General features: G+C 34.3%; 3 protein-coding genes and 3 non-coding genes across 9 annotated transcripts in view; 3 read left to right on the top strand and 3 right to left on the bottom strand.

Moving 5' to 3' along the window:
* LOC130655158 (E3 ubiquitin-protein ligase HERC2-like) overlaps window positions 1-2194 on the top strand; it is a 39390-nt gene extending 37196 nt beyond the window's left edge. For all 3 annotated transcript variants that reach the window (XM_057457869.1, XM_057457868.1, XM_057457870.1), the window contains one exon: window positions 76-2194. In XM_057457869.1, coding sequence (XP_057313852.1) covers window positions 76-258 — 183 coding nt within the window. In that variant the 3' untranslated portion in view covers window positions 259-2194. The remainder of the gene's footprint in view (window positions 1-75) is intronic.
* Trnap-agg (transfer RNA proline (anticodon AGG)) lies at window positions 1501-1572 on the top strand. The gene has a single exon. It is a non-coding gene; the product is annotated as a tRNA-Pro (tRNA).
* On the bottom strand, window positions 1700-1781 carry Trnal-aag (transfer RNA leucine (anticodon AAG)). Its single transcript has one exon. It is a non-coding gene; the product is annotated as a tRNA-Leu (tRNA).
* Window positions 2052-2133, bottom strand: Trnal-uag (transfer RNA leucine (anticodon UAG)). The gene has a single exon. It is a non-coding gene; the product is annotated as a tRNA-Leu (tRNA).
* Window positions 2195-5641: 3447 nt separating the features above from the next.
* On the bottom strand, window positions 5642-9412 carry LOC130653961 (uncharacterized). The gene is made up of 5 exons (XM_057456458.1): window positions 9290-9412; window positions 9034-9145; window positions 6355-6422; window positions 6080-6196; window positions 5642-5685 (listed from the first exon to the last, which is right to left on the bottom strand). The coding sequence occupies exons 1-5, from the start codon at window positions 9395-9397 to the stop codon at window positions 5665-5667; spliced, it is 426 nt and encodes a 141-aa protein (XP_057312441.1). The 5' UTR covers window positions 9398-9412; the 3' UTR covers window positions 5642-5664.
* On the top strand, window positions 9406-23822 carry LOC130653960 (lysosomal alpha-mannosidase-like). 2 transcript variants are annotated; one of them, XM_057456457.1, is made up of 7 exons: window positions 9406-9799; window positions 14680-14876; window positions 18914-19255; window positions 19840-20034; window positions 20401-20568; window positions 20882-22110; window positions 22920-23822. In XM_057456457.1, the coding sequence occupies exons 1-7, from the start codon at window positions 9406-9408 to the stop codon at window positions 23314-23316; spliced, it is 2922 nt and encodes a 973-aa protein (XP_057312440.1). In that variant the 3' UTR covers window positions 23317-23822. The 2 variants fall into 2 exon arrangements, with proteins under 2 accessions (XP_057312440.1, XP_057312439.1); XM_057456456.1 differs by lacking the exons at window positions 18914-19255; window positions 19840-20034; window positions 20401-20568; window positions 20882-22110; window positions 22920-23822 and adding exons at window positions 15078-15419; window positions 15497-15691; window positions 15851-16024; window positions 16119-17356; window positions 17459-18089.
* The last annotated feature ends 944 nt before the right edge of the window (window positions 23823-24766 follow it).

The following is a 24766-nucleotide window of genomic DNA, read 5'->3' as shown; positions in this document are numbered from 1 at the left end:
TTAAGGAACTTTTTTGCTACTCTGACAAATGACCACTGTTGAGAACATTGTCAAAAAATATTAAACTATTTTTAGGTGTTAGAGAAATACCACCCAGCGGACGAATACTTACCGGAGTCGTATACGTGTTTCTTTCTGCTGAAGATGCCAAAATACACTAATATTCATGTGTTGAGAGAAAAACTAAAATATGCTATTTATTTTTGTAAGTCTATCGATTCAGATGACTATGCCAGAATCGATTTAACAAATTCTTAAAATTTATCAGCGCATTCTCTTCAATGTATGCATCTTTTGTGAATCCCTTTTTCAGCTGAAGTGTTTTAAAACCATTGTTTCAATGAGAACAACTAGGCTTCGAACCGCACAAAAAACACAAACACTACTCATGCTAAGTTTGAACGGAGGTAGGACTTTTTTTCCTCTATCACTTGTCACTTACTTAAAAAAGACAAATGATCTTGTGTTTATAGATTTTTTTTAGAAATTTAGTTTATATAAAAAAAACGTGTTAATAATTTCTTGTTTTCAATAGTCCCTTTATAATTGCTGACGGCCTCGAGTTTTTTGTAGTAGGTACTTATCCTATTGCAAATCAACGCCCGTCATTTCCAAGCCAACGCCCGTCAATTCTAAACCAACGCCCGTCAATTCTAAACCAACGCCCGTCAATTCTAACGCAACGGCAGTTTTTATCTGCCAAACGCTACTATTTGTTGCACCTTTTTTTCCTCACAATAATCACTTTCGTAATTTACTTTTTAAACTTTTTAAACTCAAACGAGTGTAGTTGTATTAAGTGGTGTCAATTTGCACATGTGCGATAAATTTTTTACCTTTCCTTGTTTTATCGACATTGATTGAGTTCAAACACTTCGAATCAAAACATCGCGAAAGCTTTTTTTTTTTGCTAAATTACAGTTAATTCTCGACTCAAGAAACTTTTTATTCCTCCCTTTTTTTCCCTGTCACATAAACACCTATAATCCTTCGCAACTTAAAAATGGTAAAAAAGGTTGTGAAGTTTTTGTATCGTGAGCTAGTGAGATTTAAGTTGTAATTGTGATGTTTCAAATTTGAATCATAGTCATAAGATATGTTTAAATGCAATGTTTTTTTTCAATTAGCATTTTTTGAGCTTGATCATATGTTTTTCATAAGCATATTTCAATAAACTTTTTGCCATTAAGCATAACCTAAGCATATTTTTAGCCTGAAAAAGTACTTTTCATCAGCATCCACAAATCTCATTTTGGAAATTGCTTATTAAAAAAAACATGTACTGTGCGTACCAATTTAATGACACGACCATGGAATATTTTTGGAAAACAGAAAACCGCTAAAAATAAAAAATTCTATCGGGAATCATTTTGTATTACTGTTCCAAGTTTAATGAGTTCGGCATTTTAAAATTGTGTCAAAATCCAATTATCACTACAGTTAAAGTAAATGTGCAAATCTAGTAAATTATTTTTTCTATTAATAATGTTGCTTCACCACGGCCTGTTGGTCTAGTGGCATGATTCTCGCTTAGGGTGCGAGAGGTCCCGGGTTCAACTCCCGGACAGGCCCATTTTTTTATTTAACTTTATTTTATTAAATTTTTTTGGTAGGCATGTTTTGTGCGAATAATTATGCCGCTGAGAAAGTTATTTGCAGGTTTAGCCACGTTAAAAAAAGCAGTAAAAGATTTAAAATTTGATGGGGGCGGGATTCGAACCCGCGCCATCGAAATGACTGGTGCCTTAAACCAGCGCCTTAGACCGCTCGGCCACCCCACCTGAAGCTTCAGTATCTACTACATGTCTGTATCACTTTCTCCCGCTATACTGTTACGAGCTTTGTTTTAAAATGTTATACTTTTCAGCGAACTAACTAGAAATTCCTCAAGTATATGTTACTAGAAGCAAACTGTAGTAAGCAAATAATAGCTTACACTTTTCAACTAAAAAAACAGTAAAAGTATATGGTTGTTTGCTAATGTACAAACGGATAAATATATTAGCGAATGTACCGTTTTAATTTGGTGGATAATGCAACAGAAAATTAAATGACAGGAGCGGGATTCGAACCCGCGCCACCGTAGTGACTGGTGCCTAAAACCAGCGCCTTAGACCACTCGGCCATCCTGCCTTGCAAAGGTTTAACTTTATTTTGAATTTAAATTTAATTATTTTGGCATGAAACGAATTGTGTAAATAAGGTCGCTCATAATAAGAAGGCTTATAAGTACTCAGTAAAAGAACCAATCGAAACGCTTTTTTATATTAGATGAAAATTTTTCTGGGCGGTATTTTTTTAACTCTCGGGTTCCCCAAATTTAATCTTGTGACACGATCCCTGTGAAAAGTGAAAAATAAAACAAACTAAGAAAAGCTTCAAGCTCTAATCATTGTTTCTCAAAACTAAAAACAAATGGATTTTGTATTTTATTTTTCCATAAATAATTGCTCAATTCAGTCAATGACTGAAAAAGGTTTAAAAAATAAGAATAGCCATTGTCGAGTCAAATTTTACTGGTTCTTAAGCCAGGTAACACACGACGTAATATTTTCAGGCGATAATATTATTTTTTTACTGCACTGTTGTGGAAAGTGGCGACACGAAGAGATTCCAGTAATCTGTCAACAAAATTAATGTGGCGAGTAACAGAAATAATTTTGAGAGCAACAAAAAGCTACCCTGGCAACGAGTTTACTTTTGACAGTAATTAACATAAACTTGTGTTTATCGCTTAAAAAATTTGTGTGCGCTGAAGAAGGCCCAAATTTTCAATATACAGTATTCTCTCCAATTACCGGAGACTCTAAAAGGCGGACACCTCTGATTAGCGGACACTTTCCATGCACAGGCTGTTTTCTGGTCAAAGTCACATAAAAAACTTTTTAATTAGCGGATACTCAATTAGTGGACACTCTGATTAGCGGACAAATTTTTTTGCACGAAATGGCAACTATAGGCTTTTTTCTCTCCAATTAGCGGACAGTCCAAAAAATTAAGGAGCAGCATACAAAAATAATGAAAAATTGAATAATTTTAAAACATATATTTTAAACGCTTTGAAAATTTAGAAGCAATGTCGGCTTTTACAGCCTCAATTTTCTTCGCAAACCAGTCAATCAACTCTTGTTGTCCATAAAACTTATATAAAACTGGTAACTCCAGACCATATCCACCTCCACGATTAACCCTCTTTATACAAACCTCGGCTGTAATCGAATTGTTCGGGACTTTCAAGAGCATGAAACATATTTTTGATATGTTTTGTGGCATGTGCCCAACAATGCTTTCGTTTTGTAAAGAATCAGTTCTTATTATTGGTATTGCATTTCCGTCCACCTCGTGAGATGGCTAATGCCTGCATTGTAACAATTCCCCCCACCAAGGGGCTCCAGATGTTAATGTAGACATGATATCCTCCAGCAAAATATTTGTACTGGTACTCATTCCAATCTTTTTCGAAGAGTATGGGTATGTCGACCTCGTACATTTCCTCAGTAATCATAATTGTGTTTTGTTACCATGGTGTTACCGTATAATTATTTTTATGGACAATGAACTAAGATTTTTGAATGAATAAATGATCGATCGATAGTTTTTCAAAAAAATCCTTCGAATGCTAATTCTCGAATATCGAATGAAAAGCGCATTAACTTTTTTCTATCCTTAGATTTAAAACATATCCCAGCATCGAGAGGTTGCAAGCAAGATGTGGTATTTTTTGGCAAAAATACGATCTTTATGTTGCTAAACTTGTCTACCAATAAAGAACATCTTTATCCTCGCTTAAAGACAGACTTGAAATTATTCGAGTCAGGAATTTAAAACAACAATCTATTAAAAAAACTCCTCGTTCATATACTGTATGACAATACCGTGTTTTCTTTTTTCCGTGTCTAAGTGCAGCACGGTACTCGCTAATTTTTTAAGTTACACATTTCGTATACAAAATCGCATTTCCTTTAAATTTTGAGTTTACATTGCAAAACTTTCCAAAAGGCGGACACCTTTAATTAACGGACACTTTGCTCATGCACCAACGGTGTGCGCTAATTAGAGAGAATACTGTATGACAATACCGTGAACAGAAGCTCGCGCAACAAAAATCTTTAATTTTTTGGACTTTTAACAATACAACTGTTGAAAGACCAAAAATGGGTCCAATGGCTTTTATGAACTATTGGACTTAAAACCGGGACGAGTTTCGCATCGTTACCAGAGTGGGAAAAAAATATTCAAACAAACGTCCCGATATCTGCAAAGTGTCAATTTCTTTAAATGTTGTTACACTCTATACCCACTGCTGGAATAGTGTTTCGAGCTTCGACATAAAAACGTTATTTCCTCGAGTTTTCGTCCCAAGAGGACTTAGAGAATAATTGAATTTAATTTCGTATGTATGGCCAAGGCCGGTCACGTGGTTTTTTAAGTGTTTAAAGCGCGTACAAGGCATGGAAGCGCTCACATGTCAATTAGTTCTTGAACCGTACACGTTAAAACTGTTTGATTACCTATAAGATAAGCAGTTTTATTTTGAATAGTTTATAATGTTGTTGTTAATAACAGTGTAATTTTTTAATGATACCCTTAACCTTGGAGGGTTAGTGGCTGTAGCACTGGGGTCTAAGGATATGTTTCCCCATAGAATGGGGTTTTTCGCATTTAAATCAGTTAGGTCAATAGCTATGACGTCATCAAGACATCAAATTTTATCGTACGGGATTTTAAAAAAATTTGCGCATGCGCACCCTTTATTTCTAGGTTTCCTCCGATTTAAATGGCCGTGCCGGCTTAGCCACGATTTCGGAAACATTTCGATTGTAAATTAGTGGTTGTAATTTAGTTCGTAGGAGATATAGATGTATTATATTGTGTTATGACTACCGATAGCACACGGTTCCTAAATAACTACTACTACTAGTCGAAGTTCTTTGAGTCTTCCCTGTCGCAAAAATAAGAAAATAAATAAGGTTATTTTCGGTTGAGCGCAGCAAATTAGAAAATAACCTTAGTTTTTCAAGGGGGGGGGGGGGGGGGGGTTAAAAAAAGCCTACACTTTCTTTCGGGAAAATGCATTATCGTAGAACTAATTTTTGCGGTTCACAAGTTCCGTGCGTTTCGCGAATAATGAACACTTGATTTTAAAATCTAAAGCGAACGATCATAAAACGGACAGTTCTTGCTTCACCATCTTTAATGCAGATAATGCAAAATAATGACAAAAAATATATAATTAGATCATTTTTCTCTCACACATTTTCTCCTATTTCCTAAGATTGAAGACCTTTAACTGAAAAAACGAAAACTAAGTTGTCTATACAGCGGCATTCGTTGAAGCAGACAATTTTTTGCACCGATGGCTTTTGCTTTAGGGAGTTAAAATTAGGCTTATAATTTCGCAGTCCAAACTTTCAAAAATTCGCGGAATTTACTTTCGCCGTTTGCAAAAAAAAAACAAGATATTTTGCGAATTTTTAAGAAACTGAAAACAGTTAAATCTTCGTTCGGGATTATTTTTTGCAATTCATGCTCATCTGTTAAAAAACGCAAACACTAAATTCACGCAAAATGCTGGAAGTTTTTCATAGTGTAGTGTTTACTCTGAAAAAAACGTTTTGGCAAACAAAGAAAAAACAAAATATGTGATGCCGAAATTATTCTCATTTAAAACTGGATCATTTGTCCCTAAAAAGAAGAAAAACGCACATTAGTTAAAATTTCGTTATACGAATTCAGTTCAAAAACTTACTTATCAAGACAAAAGTTTTACAAATACATGAAAATTATATAATGAAAATTTCTCTAAATGAGAAATTTCAAGGCATTGTTGTTTTGAATTAGGTTAATGAAAGTTTTGGTGGTCCTCTAATAAAAAAATTCTTCCCTTATGAGGTATTTTCTGTGAAATAGTCGAGATTTTAGAAACTTATTTTGCACATACTGTAATTAAAAAGATTTTTAGTTTTCATACTTAATTTAGTATCACTAACTTTTGATCAACTTCCTCTTTCGAAACAAAATCAGTGTTGCGAAATTTTGTAATATTGACCTCTTTATAGAATGAAATATATGCACATACCTTTCTCTTCTTATCTCCTCCCAATTCAAAATGTTTACACCGTTTTAAAGGAACTTGTTTTCTATATTTACATTCTGTGCACTCCATACGAAGCACAATCTTTTTTGTTGTTTTAGCCTACAAAAAAGTATGTCCTTAAATGTCACTTCAGGAAGCAGCAATCACAAAGAATACTTTTTCTTAAAATCTTGCAATAAAAATGTATATTTTTCAACTCTTATATTTCTTGCCAATGGTGTATATCAAGTGTTATAGGCTTAATACAGATGGCATACCTTTTTGTGAAACACAGGCTTGGTTTGACCACCATATCCTGCCTGCTTGCGATCATAACGTCTTTTACCTATTGGTAAAATAAAACAGTGAGATTAGACTAAATGCAACAATTAAGAAATAATGTGAAATAATTAGGAAAATACAAATATTTGATGTCAGTTTATTGGTGACTAAAAACCAAGACTAAATTAGGTCCATTTCCTTGAGCTGGGACAAACTACCTATTTCAAGACTGATGAGTTAATGATATCATCAAAAAACCTTAAGAGAACACAAGGTATAAAATAATTTTGGACTTTATTAACTTTTACAACAACTTTTTAAGCTCTGTAATAAAAATCCAACACCATTTTGTACCTTGGGTTCCCTTTAATATTTCTGTAACCAATCATCAAAGGCACCTGATATAATTTGATTAGTGTTTAATAAGCTCTAAAGTAGTAATTATTTCTGATGTAGAAATTAAAAGATTTCCCGATTAGGAATTTTTTTAGAGGTTAGAAATTGCTGAACCCATGCAAACACCGCTGGGAAAATTCAAAATCTAAAAAACCAAAACTGTGTTTTTACGTTAACATTACTTTAACCATCAACAATATTTGCACGGGGTAAACATTTTCTAGTGACAGGAGCGTTCATTAATAGTTAATAAGGGATTTTAAGGTACTTTTACAATTTGGACTTACCTAAAAGTTTTGCATGAGAAATTCCAATGGTATATCTCATAACATACGTTTTTATGTGGTAAAACATTCTTAATATCACAAAAACAACAGCACAAATTTTAATATTTTTGAATTTTTTAATGTAAAAGCTATAAATACATCACCAGTCCCCGCCATTATTGAACAAAAGCCAACTTAGTTAATATATGCTTTGTTGATTTGTGACGTAACACAGCATATATAGCTCAAGTTTGGTAAGATGATAAATAGATGACTTGGTATCTTGGTAAATTTTTTGTTTTTATTTTTTTTGGCAGGCAAAATAAAGCAATTTAGATGGCTAATACTTTTTTTCAAAAAATCAGATTGGTTGAAAAACTATTTGCCTGCCAAAAAAAATGTAAACAAAGTTTATTCGGTGATTCAGTTCGACGTCATAACAATTTTATTGGAGGTGAAAAGTTTCTGTATTTTAGGTGAAGAGAGTGCAGAGCTAAACACATTTTTGACTTTTAAGAACAATGTTAGGAAGTTTGACCAATTTTTTTGAGCAAAATCTGGATAGCTAAGCATCATTTCCAGTCAGATTTTTATTGTGGTTACCTTTCTTAAGTAACTTTTCTTTCATTTCCACACTTTCTAGCATTCTTCCCCCAACAAACTAGGTTTATTTTCACCCAGCAAAATTTTAAAAATGGCGGATGTAGCACAAATGCGATTCACCAATTAAGTAAAACTAGTCGTTAGCCCCGTGAAAAAATCCACGGGTTCGCCGTACTTTTTATACCGCATTGCGTCTCGCTACCTGCGCAGCTAAGCTACCATTTTGCGCGACAGATGGTAGGACAGACGTATACTGCTATTATAATATATATGTCAAACATCACTACGGCAACAAAGCTGAAGCGAATCGCGGAATAGCAAGTCATCTATAAAGTTTCACTCATGCAGAGTGAAGAGACTGTTTCTTATGCTCACAAACCAGACCTTGTCCTGACCTTTCGCAAGTATAAATCATGGAAGCAATTTAAAAAGTTGGAAGGTACAATGCCAACACGAAAATGTTTACAAAACATGCTTAAACAAGCTGATGTACAATACGGCACTTTTCCCTGAGCGGGTGAGTCTCCCCCGATCGGGGGTAATCACCCGATCAGGGGAGTCCGCAACTTTCAAATTAGTTGAGACTTACCCGGATCGGGTGAGTACTTTTTGTGAAAAAAAATTGTTTTGTAAAAGGGCAAGCCGCTGGACAGAAGTGCGGGCCAATTTTGTTTATATTAAGTCACATACGCATTTCGCGCTGATTCACCAATTAAAAAAAAAATTCACAATGCCGTTCTGGCGCTATTAATGTTTATTTACGTTGGATCAACAACATGGTAAAATACTATTTGTTTCTGGCTAACATGCTAAAGTGATTTTATTGTTTTGATGTCCTGAAGCAAGCAAGGGAATAATAAGTATATTTGAGTCTTTTATTACGTGTACAGATGACAGCTACTGCATACTTACAGGATACACAAACACGGCTAGGTGACAAACAGCTTAGGTGACAAACGGCTTAGGTGACAAATAAGATTAATTAGGCTAGCCAAAGCAAAAAACTAACGTAAAAATATATTCATGAAAGAAATAATGATTGATACCCTATAGCGCTAGCTAGCTAAAGACATAAGAAACATGGTATTGGTGTAATGGCTTTACAAAAATATAATAAACTCTGAGCAGGCGAACTTATTTATAATGTAGAAAGATAGGCAAAAACTTTTGTGAAATATGTCGTAACATTGATTGGGGAAGAGACACTTGATTGACTGATTACAAGCTCCAAAGCGCCACTCACTTGATCGGGGTATTAAAAAGTTAGGCTCCCCCGACTCGCCCAATCGGGTGATTACCCCCAGATCGGGGGAGACTCACACAATCAGGGAAAAGTGCTGTACTGATTAATTTCCAAAAATCTAATAACATAGCAGAATTTTTAGGCCACTTTAAGCTTTTGACACGTACCTTGAGCATAAAGAGATGCTTTTCCAGCCTTGTATTGTGTTACTTTATGAAGTGTATGTTTTCTGCATTTTTTACCTTTACAAAAGGTTTTTCTCGTCTTAGGGACGTTCACCTAAAAAATAACATAAATTTGACGCTCAGTTATTCATCAATGACCTATAACGGAGTATAAAGATTAAGCAAACTAAAAGATGCCAAGGATGTTATATGATACAAATCAACAGTGTATTCTATTTCGTCTCTTGTATTCACCCACCATTTTGATTTCGGCTGTAAGAGGGTCACTTTGTTTTCGGTGGCCGTATTTACTTGTCCTTTCTTTAAAATGCCGAGACCGACATTTTGTAAACAAAAGTAAGATCATGAGCCAAGATGGCTGCGAGAAAAACTAACAGAATGTTTCTACTTTCACTTTTACTCTTACAATTATCTTTTATTTTTGCGTTTGATTGCAATTCAAAAGATCTGAAATTACAAATTCACATTGTTCCGCATACACATGATGATGTTGGTTGGCTAAAAACCGTTGATGAATATTATTATGGAGCAAATCGTACGATACAGGCTGGTGCTGTCCAATACATTTTGGATACAGCAATTGTTTCATTGCAGCAAAATCCAAATAGGACTTTTATCTATGTGGAGATGGCATTTTTTAAAAGGTGGTGGGATGAGCAGGAGGATAGTGTCAAATCAGCTGTAAAGAAGTTGTTAGCAAACAAGCAACTGGAATTTATTAATGGTGGATGGTGCATGAATGATGAAGGTAAACCGTACATGAAAATCTGGATTAGGGTATAATTTATACCTCATTGGGGTACCCATAACCCAATGGAGTATGCAGATTTTATCTTCGGTCTGGAAAGCTGCTTCGTTTCTTTTTTGCAAATTCTAGCTAATGGAGATTGCTCCTTAATTTTTGTTTTAGATACTTCTCTTTTTTAGTTTTCACAGGTAATTTAATAGGTTTGACTGATCTAAGACAGTCTATAAAGGTTATCATTGTTTGTTACAAGCTCGTGAGCTTGTATTAAAACGCAAATGTGTCCTACAAGAATGGAAATTTTTGCCTCTCTGAGCACCGACACGGGAGTCGTCGTGTGTTCGAATCTCATCTTGGTATCTATTTTTACTTTTTTTTTCTTTTTACTTTTTTAAAAAGATAAGACAAGTGTTCAAAACACTTGTTTAACTAACTAGTAAATAAAGGTGTTTCCACCAAACTTTTTAAAAGTGAATGTAGGCAGAATTAACTGAATTAATGAATTTCGCAAATTTTGGGGTTTGTGGGTTTGTGGTCTTTCTTCTTCCTGTCAGTCGGTTCACCCAAGACGGACCCATCGAAAATTAAAAGTTCGAGGAATTTTCCGTTCAGGAAGGTCTCACAAATCAATTTTGAAAAATAAGTGTGTAACAAATATTATTGCGTATCTGAATAGTAAAATATGTCGTGTCTAACTTCGTAACAAAAATCCCAATTTGATAGACAGCGTTTTGTAAACTTTATTCGCGAGGTTGTTTGCGTATATCATACGTCTTGTTCTTTTTGTTTTTAGTGACCTCTAGTAAAAATAATCTATATATATATGTTTAAATATTCACTATCAGGGAGGTAGCCAGAAAGTATTAACCTTCAATCTTTATCAGCAAGGCTATAAACCAGCAATAAGACAGCACAAAACCATCATAATTTTTTTTACAGATTAAAAGTTATTGAATTAATAACTAAAATATTCATTTTTCTTTCTTCATATTTGTACTGTCTACATGGCAGTCACAAGTGGAAACTAGGTGAGAAGAATAACATGTGCGTTACAGTCATGGGCATCTAGCGAAGAGAGATAGACTCGTTTATTCAGTCTATGTATATACAAAAAAGTACTATATTCAGCACCAAAATAACTAATTTTTTTAAAAATTGGAGGTTATGGAAATAAACAAATCAAAATCTTCTTTTTTTCATAAATATATAAACAAAAATTTCTTAAATAAATCTTATGTTGTGTTTGTGGTGATAAGTAAGTTGCTGTTAATAGGCTTTTAAATGATTAACCATAGCTACTCTCAAGTGCCAAATAAACGGGGCTCTTAATAGTTAGGAGGGTTGGAAAAATACCAGAATTTTGATAAGCCAGTGGAGGGAGGAAAAATTAACAAAGATTAATAATTTGAATGTTTTGATTCAAATAAAATAATTCAAAAATTCAATCCAAATCACGACACAGAATGATGGATTTTGGTATAGAGATGAGTGACAATGTTTATCAAAAATTAGTATATTAATATATTAATAAGGGGGGAGGGGGAGTTCCTGATAAGCATTGGAGGGGTTGGAAAATTAACAATTAGGAGGTGATGTTTATTTGGCACTTGAGAGTATATCACCCCCTCTTACTCTATAATTTAAAAGATTGAGAAAATTGCAGACAGAATAAGGAGCATAGCCACTAACTTTAGGAAGATCCTTTGAGTTGTCTCTGTAACCTCTCCAGGCAAAGCATAAACAGCCACAAAGAATAATTGTATTAATCATGCCTGCTGGAAAAGCTCTATTGGCTAATCACTGAGATGTGGAGCTAACTTCTAGTAAGTGCCTGCATCATATTTTATTTCAATATAGGAAAGATTAAGGTGAGATTATAGAGAATGAAGTATTTCCAGCTTCAATGATGTACAACAGTGGCTTGTTAGAGATAGTTAAGAACTTCTGTTACTTAGGTGATATGTTGGGCAGTGAAGGGGGTGTTGGAAGAAGTGTTACTTGCAGGATAGGTTCTGCTTGGAAAATGTTCAGAGAGTTACTTCCTTTGTTGACTAGCAGAGTCTTGTCAATTGAGGTAAAAGGTAGGTTGTGTGAGGCCCGTGTAAGAAGTGTTATGTTGTACGGTAGTGAGACATGGGCAGTGAGGCAGGAAGATCTTGACTGTTTAGAAAGGAATGATATGAGAATGGTTAGGTGGATGTGTAAAGCCAGTCTGAGAGACAGAAAGAGTTCAGATGAGTTAAGAAGCAGGCAAAGCATCCATAGAATTAAAGATGTTATCCAGATAGAAGATTGAATTGGCTGGGGCACTTGGAAAGAATGGAGGGGGATAATTGGGTAAGGAAGTGTAGAGACTTAATAGTTCCTGGGGCAAAGCCCAGAGGCAGACTGAGAAAGGAGGTTATAAGGACAGACTTGATACAGAGGAAGTTGAGTTTAGATCTAACACAGTCTAGATCAGATTGGAAGTAGGTCATTAATATACCGTATCCAATCCATGCTAGCATGGAAAACGGACGTTAAGCCAAGTATGATGATGATGAAAGAAAGAATCTAATGAAGGTTCTGCAAATAAAACTTTTTCAGGTTTAATAGGTTTGGATTTAGAATTTCCTTTGACGAAAATGTTTCTAAAGTTTAAGGTTTGCTTTTTACAAGTAATCATTAGTGCTAAAGGTACCACATTCATTAACTAACATTTGGGCTAATAAAGAGGTGCAATTATTGCAAAACGAAATAGATACAGGCTGTAGATTTTTATTTGAAGGTACAAGGAAAAATATTCTAATTGAAAAGCGTATTGAATTGTAGCTGACCACAATTTCTTTTTAATACACTGGTAAGGGCAAGTATACAGATAAAGGATGACTATATATTTTTACTGCACATAAGAATAGTTTATTCTGTACAAGATCTGCTGCCGAAAGACCTTTGTCTACAGAGGAATGGCTAACTAAAAACTTTATGTGCTTTCTAAACAGGAAAACAAATCTGAAGATTGGTATACAGATACAAAAATTGGATGGCTCAAGTAGAACAGGGAATTTATGCACTATGTACTTTTACTTTATCCAAGTTAAAGCTCTAAGCTCATCTGTTAATTTCATTCAAACCTGGGACAGCCAAAAAAGCACTGCTGTATAAACAACCACTGTCTGTCACTACCCTGAAGTAAGAATAACGCTCTCACAACCATAACATACAAAATAAGTTTACTTCACATTTACACCATTATTGTTAAGTGATTCTGTGTGTCGAATGATACAAATTTAATCATTTTATTGTTTAAAAAATATATTGACAAAGGGTTATAGATCTTATAAACTACCCTAAGGACACAAATATAATTGTCTTTTTGCTAATGGCGAGCAGATCATCTTTAAGGATAAAACTTTTAGCTTCTTTGTGTCGTTTAACAGCACCTTCATCAATTAAAACTGCAAAATCGGTATCTCGCATTTTATCTGCATAATAGGCTATTCACGAAACAAGTTGAGATTTAACACATGCAGCCTGCAAAACAAAGTGAATACTGTTAAATTCTGCGAAAGCGATGTGCAAAGCGTGTGTGCACGTATGCGCCACCCTGCAGAATATTTGCTTGCAAATACACAATTTGTGTGCCCATTCGTGTATTGGTGGGGGTGGTGGAAAAAGCAAGAGGTTGGAATGGGAAAAGTAAGTAAGACGATCGCAGAGCCAACTAACGCTGGCCCACCCCTGACTATTGTCATTATCATCATTATTATTATTATACCCGATTGGGGTGATCCTGATAAATATTCTTAACATTATCAATATTAGCTAAATATAAGGTCTAGTTGTGTATTCCTCGCAGTCTAATTTGACTGGCATCTCCTGTAAGTATATCAACTTTTTCGATAAGCCCTTTTTGGCTTGAATTTTTGGTTTTGTTTTGACAATTGCATGGCAAGAAAAAGATATGATAATTAAGTGAGGTGAGGCCTTTCTCAGTCTATTTCTTTGTACAAAGGTATAAATTATGTGAATCAAAAATATCCATATATTCTTGATAGTAGTTGAAGCTTTATTAACAATTTATTAATGAGAATATATCAACTAAAAAGAACTCTTTTTAGCAAGCTTTGTCATCTTTTCTATGACATTCAGTTGTCAGTGCCAAAGGGTTTACTACAAAAAATGTAAACATTCAAATTGGTCAGCAAGTAATTCAGATAGCACTCTATATTTCTTAACTTGTTGTCACTTTGCTTTATTAAAATTATTATGACATACTTTTAATTTGTATCCTTCTCTTTCTTTCCAGGGCCCGTCTTTGTCATTTATTATAAGTAGTAGTGAAACTCTAATTTTCTCTCTCTCTTGATCCTATGTGTGTGGGATAGAGATATGAATATATTGTTTCTACCCCTAATGGGTTTTACACCATTTTTAATAGTGCATACCTGGTCGTGGTTATATATTATTTACTGTAGTGAATTGAGACCTAGTTGCAAGGGTGGTATAAGTCCATGCTTGAGTATCTTTTTATTTTTAAATATCTTAGGATATATTTAAAGGGTTCGAATTAGAAATATAAAGTCAGTTTGCAAAAACTTGCTGACTGTAGAAAAGACAACTTTTATGTACTTTGTGGTCTCGGAGTACTGCAGGTCACTTGCCATTAAAAGTTTTTTTGTTGCGATTGATGCAAAAATTGGGTTGGCAATTTTAACGTTTTCTTTGTGAAATGATTCACAAAGACAGCACTTTGATTCGCTAATTGCGACCTGCTAATTCGAACCCTGATTAAAAAGCAGACAATATATGTGTTTTCCATTCATCTTTTTAAAATATGAACTTATCCACATTGTTTTTGCATGGAAAAATCCTTTAATTCTACCACCCGCATACTTTTTTAGCTGCAGCCCATTACAATGCAATAATTGATCAAATGACACTGGGCTTACGTTTTATCGAAGACACATTTGGAGCAGATGCAAGACCCACAGTTGCTTGGCACATCGACCCTTTCGGTCATTCAGCAGAACAGGCGTCTTTATTTTCTTTGATGTCTTTTGATGGTTTTTTCTTTGGAAGAATTGATGAGGCTGATAAGGTAAATTATAATTATCAGGTACAAAACGAATGCATCATTTTTTTTAGTTAATTGTATGTACTATATAAATAAAATAATAAATTTTTTAAAAAAACTAAACGTTAAATTTAAATTTAAATTATATATTGTATTGTTTTATGAAATCACATAATTTCAAACTAAACTAAGTGCTCTATTGGTCGGTATGTTTTCTAATTATAGCAAAAACGGCTTAAAGAGCAACGAATGGAGATGGTTTGGAGGGGAAGTAGTAACTATAAAAACGCATCCCAAATATTTACTGGGGTTTTATATAATGGTTATAATCCTCCGCCAGGTTTTTGTTATGATGAATTTTGTGCTGATCCTCCGATTCAAGACAACCCAACTTTGTTTGATATGAATGTCCAGGAGCGTGTAGATGCTTTTGTCGAAGAAACGTGTGACCAGGCTAAAAGCTACAAAACTAACCACATAATACTTACCATGGGATCTGATTTTCAGTATGAAAATGCGCATCGCTGGTTTAAAAATTTAGACAAATTAATCCATTATGTTAACGAGGTAATTCTCTATTTATTTTTGCGTTTGTTGATAATGACTCCACGAAAAACCTTTCTGGACATGTTTTTTGTACCTAGGATGGACGTGTCAATGTGTTTTATTCCACGCCCTCTCGCTACTTGAAAGCTCTCCATGACGCAGGAAAAGATTGGGAAGTAAAAACAGACGACTTCTTTCCATATGCACATTGTCCACATTGTTATTGGACTGGTTATTTTACAAGCAGACCAACTCAAAAAGGTTACATTAGAGAGTCGAACAATTTATTACAGGTAAAACAATAAAAATAAATGATAATTGATATGTTTTTCTCTCTGTATTTATTTTTAAAAAACGACCTGCAGACGTAAATTTTACACATATTCAAACTTATTTTTGATAATAGTAGACACTTTATTTCATATTTATTTATAGGACTTTTTTTTATTTAGGCATGCAAGCAACTAGAGTCTATCCATGGTCCTTTTGCGAACTTTCCATCTTCTCAGAATCTCCGTAACGCAATGGCAGTTAATCAACATCATGATGCAATAACAGGAACCGAGAAACAGCATGTCACTTATGATTATGAGAAACGTCTTTACATAGGCAGAGAGGAATGTCAGGTCAGCATTTTTATGCTTTTTGGATAATGTTTTCGAAAAATCTCTACTTTCTTTAATGCCGAGAAATTTAGATCAATCATAATTTTATTTTCAGGATTTAATGGGAAAGGTACTGAAAGGAATGTACGAGAGACAAAATGCAACTTCTTCACTTCTTCAATTCCAGTATTGTGATTACCTAAATATAAGTGTATGTCGTATCACCGAAACAGAGAATTCTATTGTCATTAACGTGTACAACCCGATTGGTCGTCCGGTTGAAACTTACGTCCGTATACCTGTTGATTCAAAGAATCTCGTTGTAATTAGTTCAAAAGGACAGCCGATCAAATCACAAGTTGTTCCATTGTCTAGGGAAACAGCACAGCTACGTAGGAGCCATAGAGGCTTTGCAGCTTACGAGATTGTGTTTTTAGCTGCAGCTCCAGCCTTGGGGTTTGACACATATTTTGTCAACAAAACTGGAGAAAAGAAATTTGACGAATTTCAACCAAAACATTCACACCTTGCCAAATTAAAATTTCAAAATGACTTTATAGAAAATGATAAACTTAGACTCGAGTTTTCGATCGAATCAGGACGATTGGTTAGAATCGTTAGAAAAGATCGTGAATTAAGTCTAAGTGTCGATCAGCAATTCTTTTGGTATAACGGAAGTACAGGAGATGAGGAGAGTCGTCAAACTTCTGGCGCTTACATATTCAGACCAAATAAAACTGAACCGTACGATCTTAATAAAGCTAAAGTACAAATCATAAAAGGCCCACTTGTTGAAGAAGTGAGACAAACATTTGGTCCTTTTGTCAGCCAGGTCATTCGTTTGTATCGCAACGTCCCCTATGCAGAGTTTGAACATACGGTTGGACCAATCCCCGTCAAAGATGGTCTCGGTAAGGAGATCATCACACGATTTGACACCAACATTGAGTCAGGAGGTTTATTTTACACAGATGCAAATGGACGCGAGATGAAGGAGAGAAAACGTGATTACAGAGCAACATGGAAGTTGAACATTACTGAGCCTGTGTCTGAGAATTATTATCCCATAAACAGCCGCATTTACATTAAAGATTCTTCTGCCCAGTTGACTGTTATGTCAGACAGATCACAAGGTGGAAGTAGCATTCGCGACGGACAAATTGAAATAATGTTGCATCGTAGATTACTTGTGGATGATTTCCTTGGTGTAGGTGAACCTCTAAACGAGCCAGGAATTGATGGAAGAGGACTTATAACAAGGGGTAAACATCGTGTATTGTTAACCACACCAGACGAGGCTGGTCATCTTCATAGACAACAGGGAGAACTGATGCTACTGCAACCCATCTTAAGGTAAGCTGTACGTGCAGAATTATTATGCGTGGATATGAATAACTCGATTGGCTAAAAATTGATGATATTATATTTAATTTATTTATTTTTTGGCATTTATAGTTTCGCTGTTAATCCTTTCTCAATGCAAGAATGGTTATCTAAGTTGATTCCAACTTATTCTGGTTTATCGAGATCTTTACCTGAAAACGTTCATTTGCTGACAATGGAGACAATCAAAAGCGATGAAATGATTTTAAGATTTGAACATTTTTACGAAAAAGATGAAGACCACAAACTATCGAATCCTGTCAACTTTAAATTGGACGGCTTGTTTACAGATTTTAACATTGTCAACATCACAGAAACCAATTTGTCTGCCAATCAGCTATTAAAAAATAAGAAAATGATGAAATGGAATACAGACGAAAAAGTCGCTGAAAACTCGTTTGATGGTTTTAACATTGAGTTGAATCCAATGCAAATTCGAACATTTATTGCCAAAATTAAACATGTTTGATGAAAATATCATCCTGAAAACCCTTTTTTAATAACTTTGTTACAAATTGTGTTTTTTAATGTTCTTTATTGCGATTAGTAACATCAAAATAAATATTTTTTTATATAATTTGAGGTCGTATACAAGATTTATATGTACTTTTTATATCTTCTTTTTTTATAAAAACTCTAATTTTGTGAATGTAACTTTTTTTTTTTTATATTTTGTTGTATTAATAAAAATCTTCAGAAGAAACATTGTGTTTTTGTGACAAGTAATCACTTAAATGGATGCAAGGAAAGTAGGCAAGTATGATCCATGGCAGAGGCTGGGATGGCAGAGGATGTAAAAAACAAGGTATGATTGCGCAAGTGAGCTTTCTTTGGTGAGATGAAGGTAAAGAAGCTGTTCAGCAGGACGCTGTCAAGCTATATATATATATATTTAATTTGCTCAATACTTCAAAAGTTAACAGCTAAAAGTACCTTTAGCATCATGCGACTTCCTAAAAAACAAACTTCTCCGCTTAGTTTTTATTAAGTTCAAAACGACGATCAAAGCCAATTTTGCATTAGCGATAGCAGCGATAATGGTAAACTGCATACAGATCATAACAGGTAATCGTTCACATATTGTAATCGTTAACTATCGTTGAGAAGCTATAAAAAGGGTGAACGATAAAACCTGGATACGTCGTGCATCTGAGCCTTCTAAAATACAACTCGTGAACACTAATTGTAATTGTTGTTTTAAATGTAAAGAAAGAAAAACTGAAGCAGACAAAAATTTAAACATTAAATTAATATTTGTTTTAAAAAAAGTATTTTAAAAGTGTATACTCTCAATGGAAGAAATTGACAGCAAAGTTAAAAATGCGACTGTTTTGAGGGAAAATAATTTCGCATACATTGAAGTTCTTAATTTTTCTACTGGCTCTTGTTTCTTTCTTTAAATTAAAATTCCTAAAGAAATTTAATCTTAAATTTATTAAAAAAATATTTGCTCCTTACTTAATATATTTTTTAAAAGCGGATATTTCAATTTGCCAAAAAAAATTAAATAACATTGTGATATTCTAGATAAAACGACTTAAGGAGCAAAGAATGGAAATGATTTGGAGAGGAAGCCGAAATTATGAAACCAAGTCACAAATTTTTACTGGTGTAACGTACAACGTTTACGCTCCACCACGGGGCTTTTGTTTTGACGACAATTGCCACGATCCTCCAATTCAAGACAACGATCGGTTGTTTGACAACAACGTTGAAGAACGCGTTCAAGCTTTTGTTGATATCACATGTCAGCAAGCAAGCAGTTACAAAACAAACCATATTATGTTGACCATGGGTGAAGATTTTCAATATGAAAATGCGCATCGCTGGTTTAAAAATTTAGACAAGCTTATACACTATGTTAATAAGGTGAGCTGTTTGTTTTGTTTTAATCTAAAAAATATGTCAATTCTCTCTTGAAAATATCAGTATATTGTAAGATCTTAGGCCATGTTCACACGCTACGAATGGAGTTCGTGTCGAAACGATTTTCGTACTGAGTGGTTATTATTATATTAAAGATTTCGCTCTGATGCTGCAATGACGTATAAATAAAAGAAGCAAAAAAATGTCGACCATAAAAGTTACACAAGAATTATGAATTAGCTGGCTACCTATCGCAGCCGGTCTCTTTACTTTGCCTGTACGCATTAAATACCACAATATAAAATGATTTTTATCTTTTTATCTATGTGAACATAATCTAAAAGAAAGATATGTCGGTTAATCCATTTCCCCGAAAATAAAGACTCTGGTCTTTGATAGCTCCTTACATGAGTGGAAATTCCCCTTTATTTATGTTAGTCGAATATTTTTTTCTTTGAAGAAGTTAAAATAATTGACGAGATGGAACGTACTTTTGATTCCTTTATTAAAATAATGACAATTTCTCTAGATACGCAAAAATTCAGTATTACATTTAGTTCACTATTACATTTAGTTCACTCTTTTAGGATGGACGTGTCAATGTGTTTTATTCCACGCCCTCTCGCTACTTGAAAGCTCTTCATGACGCAGGAAAAGATTGGGAAGTAAAAACAGACGACTTCTTTCCATATGCACATTGTCCACATTGTTATTGGACTGGTTATTTTACAAGCAGACCAACTCAAAAAGGTTACATTAGAGAGTCCAACAATTTATTACAGGTAAAACCCTTTCCCGAAGGTATTTTTAAAGTCGGAGAGTTTGAAGGTTAAATTTTATTTTTCCTTACATACACTTCTTTATGATACCCATAAAATCTAAGGTTAAACTTTGCAAAATTACGACATTTTTGTTTTACTTTTCAGCAGAACATAAAATAAATTGTTTTCTTATTTTTATTTTTATTTTTCAGCTATACTGCCAGCCTCATTGCTGTTATAAAATTTGTTACAACGTTGTTTAGTGATCACCTTCGTTCCCAGGGTTTTATTGCCTTTTTTGATCTTCTCTCATATGAAAGGCAAACATTCTTAGGGAAGAGGGTGGTTTAATAATATACATACGACAAAGATATATTTTTATTATAGGCATGCAAGCAGTTGGAAGTCCTTTACACAGGAAAAGTCAGCTCATCTTCGACTCTTCGAAGAGCAATGGCTGTTAACCAACACCATGATGCTGTGACAGGCACAGAGAAACAGCACGTTGCGTATGATTACGCGAAACGTCTTTACATAGGAAGGGAGGAATGCAAAGTAATTATATTTTATTAAAATGAGTTGCAACTTAGTTAAAATAATTCGGGTATAATTTTTCATGTTTTGCTAAAGCTAGCATTTTTTTGACACGTTAATGGCGCGTGGCCAGGTGGTTATGAAGTTCGCTTCGTAAGTACAAGGTCCGTGGTTAGCAAGTTTCTTTACCGCAGCTGCGGATCAACCTAAACCATGTGAGAAAAATTCGGTAGGCAATGCCGGTATTGATTTGTTGAGTTCATGTTTTTGAAAGTAGTAACCGGGAAATTTTCTTCGCTAAATTTAAATGTAATAGAAAAATCAATTTTTTTAGAAATTAATGTCTGACGTCATTAAAGTTAAGACTGGATCCACAATGCAATTCAAATATTGTGATTTTCTGAACATCAGTGTTTGTTCGGTGAGTGAGGCCACGGAACCGTTTGCTGTGAACGTTTACAATCCCATTGCACGACCTATTGAAACATATATTCGAATACCCGTAACTACAAAAAATCTGCTTGTACTAGGACTTAAAGGTCAACCAATAAAATCTCAAATTGTTTCACTTTCAAGAAAAGGTCATAAGTTGAGACGACATTTTAAAGGACAAGCTATGTTTGAGCTTGTGTTTCACGTATGCGCACCAGCTCTTGGATTTAATACTTATTTTGTAAAGCACACCATAGCGAAAAAGTATGCTGAATTTCTACCACGGCTTTCACACATCGCTATACTAAAAACAGAGTATGACTTCATAGAGAACAATCTACTAAGACTGGAATTTTCTCTTGAAACAGGAAGATTGGTGCGTATGATCAGAAAAGATCGTAAATTAAGTCTAAGTGTCGATCAGCAATTCTTTTGGTATAACGGAAATACAGGAGATGAGGAGAGTCGTCAGACTTCTGGCGCTTACATATTCAGACCAAATAATACTGAACCCTACGAAGTTTGCGATCTTAATAAAGCTAAAGTACAAATCATAAAAGGCCCTCTTGTTGAAGAAGTGAGACAAACATTTGGTCCTTTTATCAGTCAAGTCATTCGTTTGTACCGCAACGTCCCCTATGCAGAGTTTGAACATACGGTTGGACCAATCCCCATCAAAGATGGTCTCGGTAAGGAGATCATCACACGATTTGACACCAACATTGAGTCAGGAGGTTTATTTTACACAGATGCAAATGGACGCGAGATGAAGGAGAGAAAACGTGATTACAGAGCAACATGGAAGTTGAACATTACTGAGCCTGTGTCTGAAAATTATTACCCCATAAACAGCCGCATTTACATTAAAGATTCTTCTGCCCAGTTGACTGTTATGTCAGACAGATCACAAGGTGGAAGTAGCATTCGCGACGGACAAATTGAAATAATGTTGCATCGTAGATTACTTGTGGATGATTTCCTTGGTGTAGGTGAACCTCTAAACGAGCCAGGAATTGATGGAAGAGGACTTATAACAAGGGGTAAACATCGTGTATTGTTAACCACACCAGACGAGGCTGGTCATCTTCATAGACAACAGGGAGAACTGATGCTACTGCAACCCATATTAAGGTATATTCTTTTCAAACTTTTTTGTCTGCGATTCTTTTACTAATGCAAATAGTAATTAGTAGGGGGGATCTGTATTTTCAGATAAACGGGTACTAGCTCCTAGTCAGGGCGCTGGGGGCAAAAAAATATTGCAAAATGGTGGAAATTTGTGAAAACCACATAAATCCTTCGTCATGATATTCCAGCAGCGACAGTTTTTTCCTCGAGGAAAACAACAACAAAATTAGAAACATTCGAAGGTTGTTAATTTCTTTATAGAGCAAATGTTTTTTAATATTCGAAATATTTTAATACAGCGGGAAATTTAAAAATAATTGCATTGACAACGCCAAATATATTTCATTAAAAAGTGTGTTTTATAACTACAGTTCTTTCGCGCACTTTTTTTATCAGCAACACAAACCTGATATGGTTTAAAAAGTACAATCTGAATTTTAATTGAAGCAGTATTTTCCAATATATCTAACTCTAAGAATTATCCAAACCCTAACCATAAACGTTTAAACTGACATGTGATTTCAATAGGCGCCCCAGTCTACCGAGCAAGAAAGTGAATTTGATCTTCTTAAATCAACAAGTAAGCAAACATTGAGATTGGTAAAAGACAGGAACTTTAGCATCATTGAGTTCCAGTGAGATTTTTGTTTTGTGTAAAAAAGCGTGTATGTGACTTTCCGGAACAGACGTAAACATCGTTCCACACAGCGAGTAAAATTTTTTGGAGAGTAGTCTAGTAATTTTTGTTGTGTGCATTGTATATTTAGAAAGAGCGACAAGTTAGTATTTATTTTGTTCTTTGTATACTTTAGCTTTGCTTCAAATGTTTCATTTGATATTAAATCTCTTTCAAAACTTATCCCAACCTATTCTGGTTTATCGAGATCTTTACCTGAAAACGTTCATTTGCTGACAATGGAGACAATCAAAAGCGATGAAATGATTTTAAGATTTGAGCATTTTTACGAAAAAGATGAAGACCACAAACTATCGAATCCTGTTAACTTTCAATTGGACGGCTTGTTTACAGATTTTAACATTGTCAACATCACGGAAACCAATTTGTCTGCCAATCAGCTATTAAAAGATAAGAAGATGATGAAATGGAATACAGACGAAGAAGTCGCTGAAAACTCGTTTGATGGTTTTAACATTGAGTTGAATCCAATGCAAATTCGAACATTTATTGCCAAATTTAAACATGTCTAAAGTATCATCATTTAGACGGGAATAATTTGAAAGGAATGAATGAAATAAGAACTTTAACGTGAAATTAAAATATAATTAAAATAATTCTTGAGGTGTTCTTAAATTAGGATAAGATAATGACGTGTAAGAGCAAACTTTAATTTTCAAAATTGTATTTTGATGTTAAATTTTTTTGGTTGTTTTTTGCAGCGATATCATTTAGCTTAATTTTAACGGACTATGCGATCAAAAGTATGCTAATTATTTTTGTATTCTATTTTTCAGCCCTACGTAATAAATTTGTATTGTGAGTTGAAGGGGAATGTTCTTCTATGGGTGCGAACTATACACAGTAGCAGTCATGCACAGATTTTGCTGTATTGGGACATATCTAACTACAAAACATAGAGTTTTAGTTCAGTTTAAGATTAAAATTAAGATTCGCACATAATTTTTAACTTTGATTTACTTAATGTATTCTTATAACCATCTATTTTTCTTTTCCTGAAATATATTATGTTGCTAAGTTTTTTACAGGCTCGACTGTCGCTTACTGCTTGCTCGTTGACTGGCTTGTTGGCGATGTGGGCGGAAAAGCAAAATTTGGTTCGTCAGTTTGTGTATTAATTTAAAATCAACCTTTTAAGCACATTTGTAACGATCAGTTATAATAAGACAACCAAATGGGACTACAAATGTCTACAAGTACTACGAGTGACTACGAATGTGACAACGAGTGACTACGGATGACTACGAGTGATTACGAGTCCATGCTACGAGTACTACGAGTGACTACGAGTGACTACGGATGACTACGAGTGATTACGAGTCATGCTACGAGTACTACGAGTGACTACCAGTGATTACGAGTCATGCTACGAGTACTACGAGTGACTACGAGTGAATGACTACAAGTGACTACGAGTTGTATTACGAGTACTATGATTGGAAATCAATTTACCAACAGCAACTATGTTTTCTTGTAACATGTATCATGTACATGCATACAAAAACAAATCAAAGAGGGTAAATGAAAAAAATAAAATAATAAAAAAAAATATGGAAAATACTCTCAGTGTTCTCAACATCCCAAAAAATCTAACGAAAAGGGAGAAATAAAAAATACAGAAAATGTTCTCATTTTTGTCAATATCTATTCCAATAGCTAAATTATGTGTTCCAACGCAGCATCCGTAAGCCATCGCATTTTTTACCCGATTGGGTTCAAAAACAAAACCATGTGTGAATTTTTTTGGATCATGAGGAAAGAGCTTGATTTAACACAACTGTAAAAAAATATCTAAAAAAATATGACCTGTAAAATAAATATTTCAAAACTACGAAAATGTTATTGTATTAAGGTGATTAATCCACTTGTTGCTGATTGCAATATTCTCTCCAAATTTCTGGGCAAGATCATTTAAGATATATACATTCCCATCAAAATACGGATTTTTTCTAGTAATATGTT

Source organism: Hydractinia symbiolongicarpus, chromosome 8, assembly GCF_029227915.1.
Source record: "Hydractinia symbiolongicarpus strain clone_291-10 chromosome 8, HSymV2.1, whole genome shotgun sequence".
Lineage (NCBI taxonomy): Eukaryota > Metazoa > Cnidaria > Hydrozoa > Anthoathecata > Hydractiniidae > Hydractinia > Hydractinia symbiolongicarpus.
Note: the sequence above shows the minus strand (reverse complement) of the source record. Positions and strands in the feature narration are given on the sequence as shown.

Coding starts and splice junctions, on each gene's coding strand:
- LOC130653961 (XM_057456458.1), bottom strand. CDS start 9,397: ATGATCTTACTTTTGTTTACAAAATGTCGGTCTCGGCATTTTAAAGAA. Junction 6,423..9,033: donor AGCATCTCTTTATGCTCAAG/GTACGTGTCAAA, acceptor TTTTACCAATAG/GTAAAAGACGTTATGATCGC. Junction 6,197..6,354: donor AGCCTGTGTTTCACAAAAAG/GTATGCCATCTG, acceptor ACTTTTTTGTAG/GCTAAAACAACAAAAAAGAT.
- LOC130653960 (XM_057456456.1), top strand. CDS start 9,406: ATGGCTGCGAGAAAAACTAACAGAATGTTTCTACTTTCACTTTTACTC. Junction 15,420..15,496: donor TAATCCATTATGTTAACGAG/GTAATTCTCTAT, acceptor TTTTGTACCTAG/GATGGACGTGTCAATGTGTT. Junction 17,357..17,458: donor CTACTGCAACCCATCTTAAG/GTAAGCTGTACG, acceptor TGGCATTTATAG/TTTCGCTGTTAATCCTTTCT.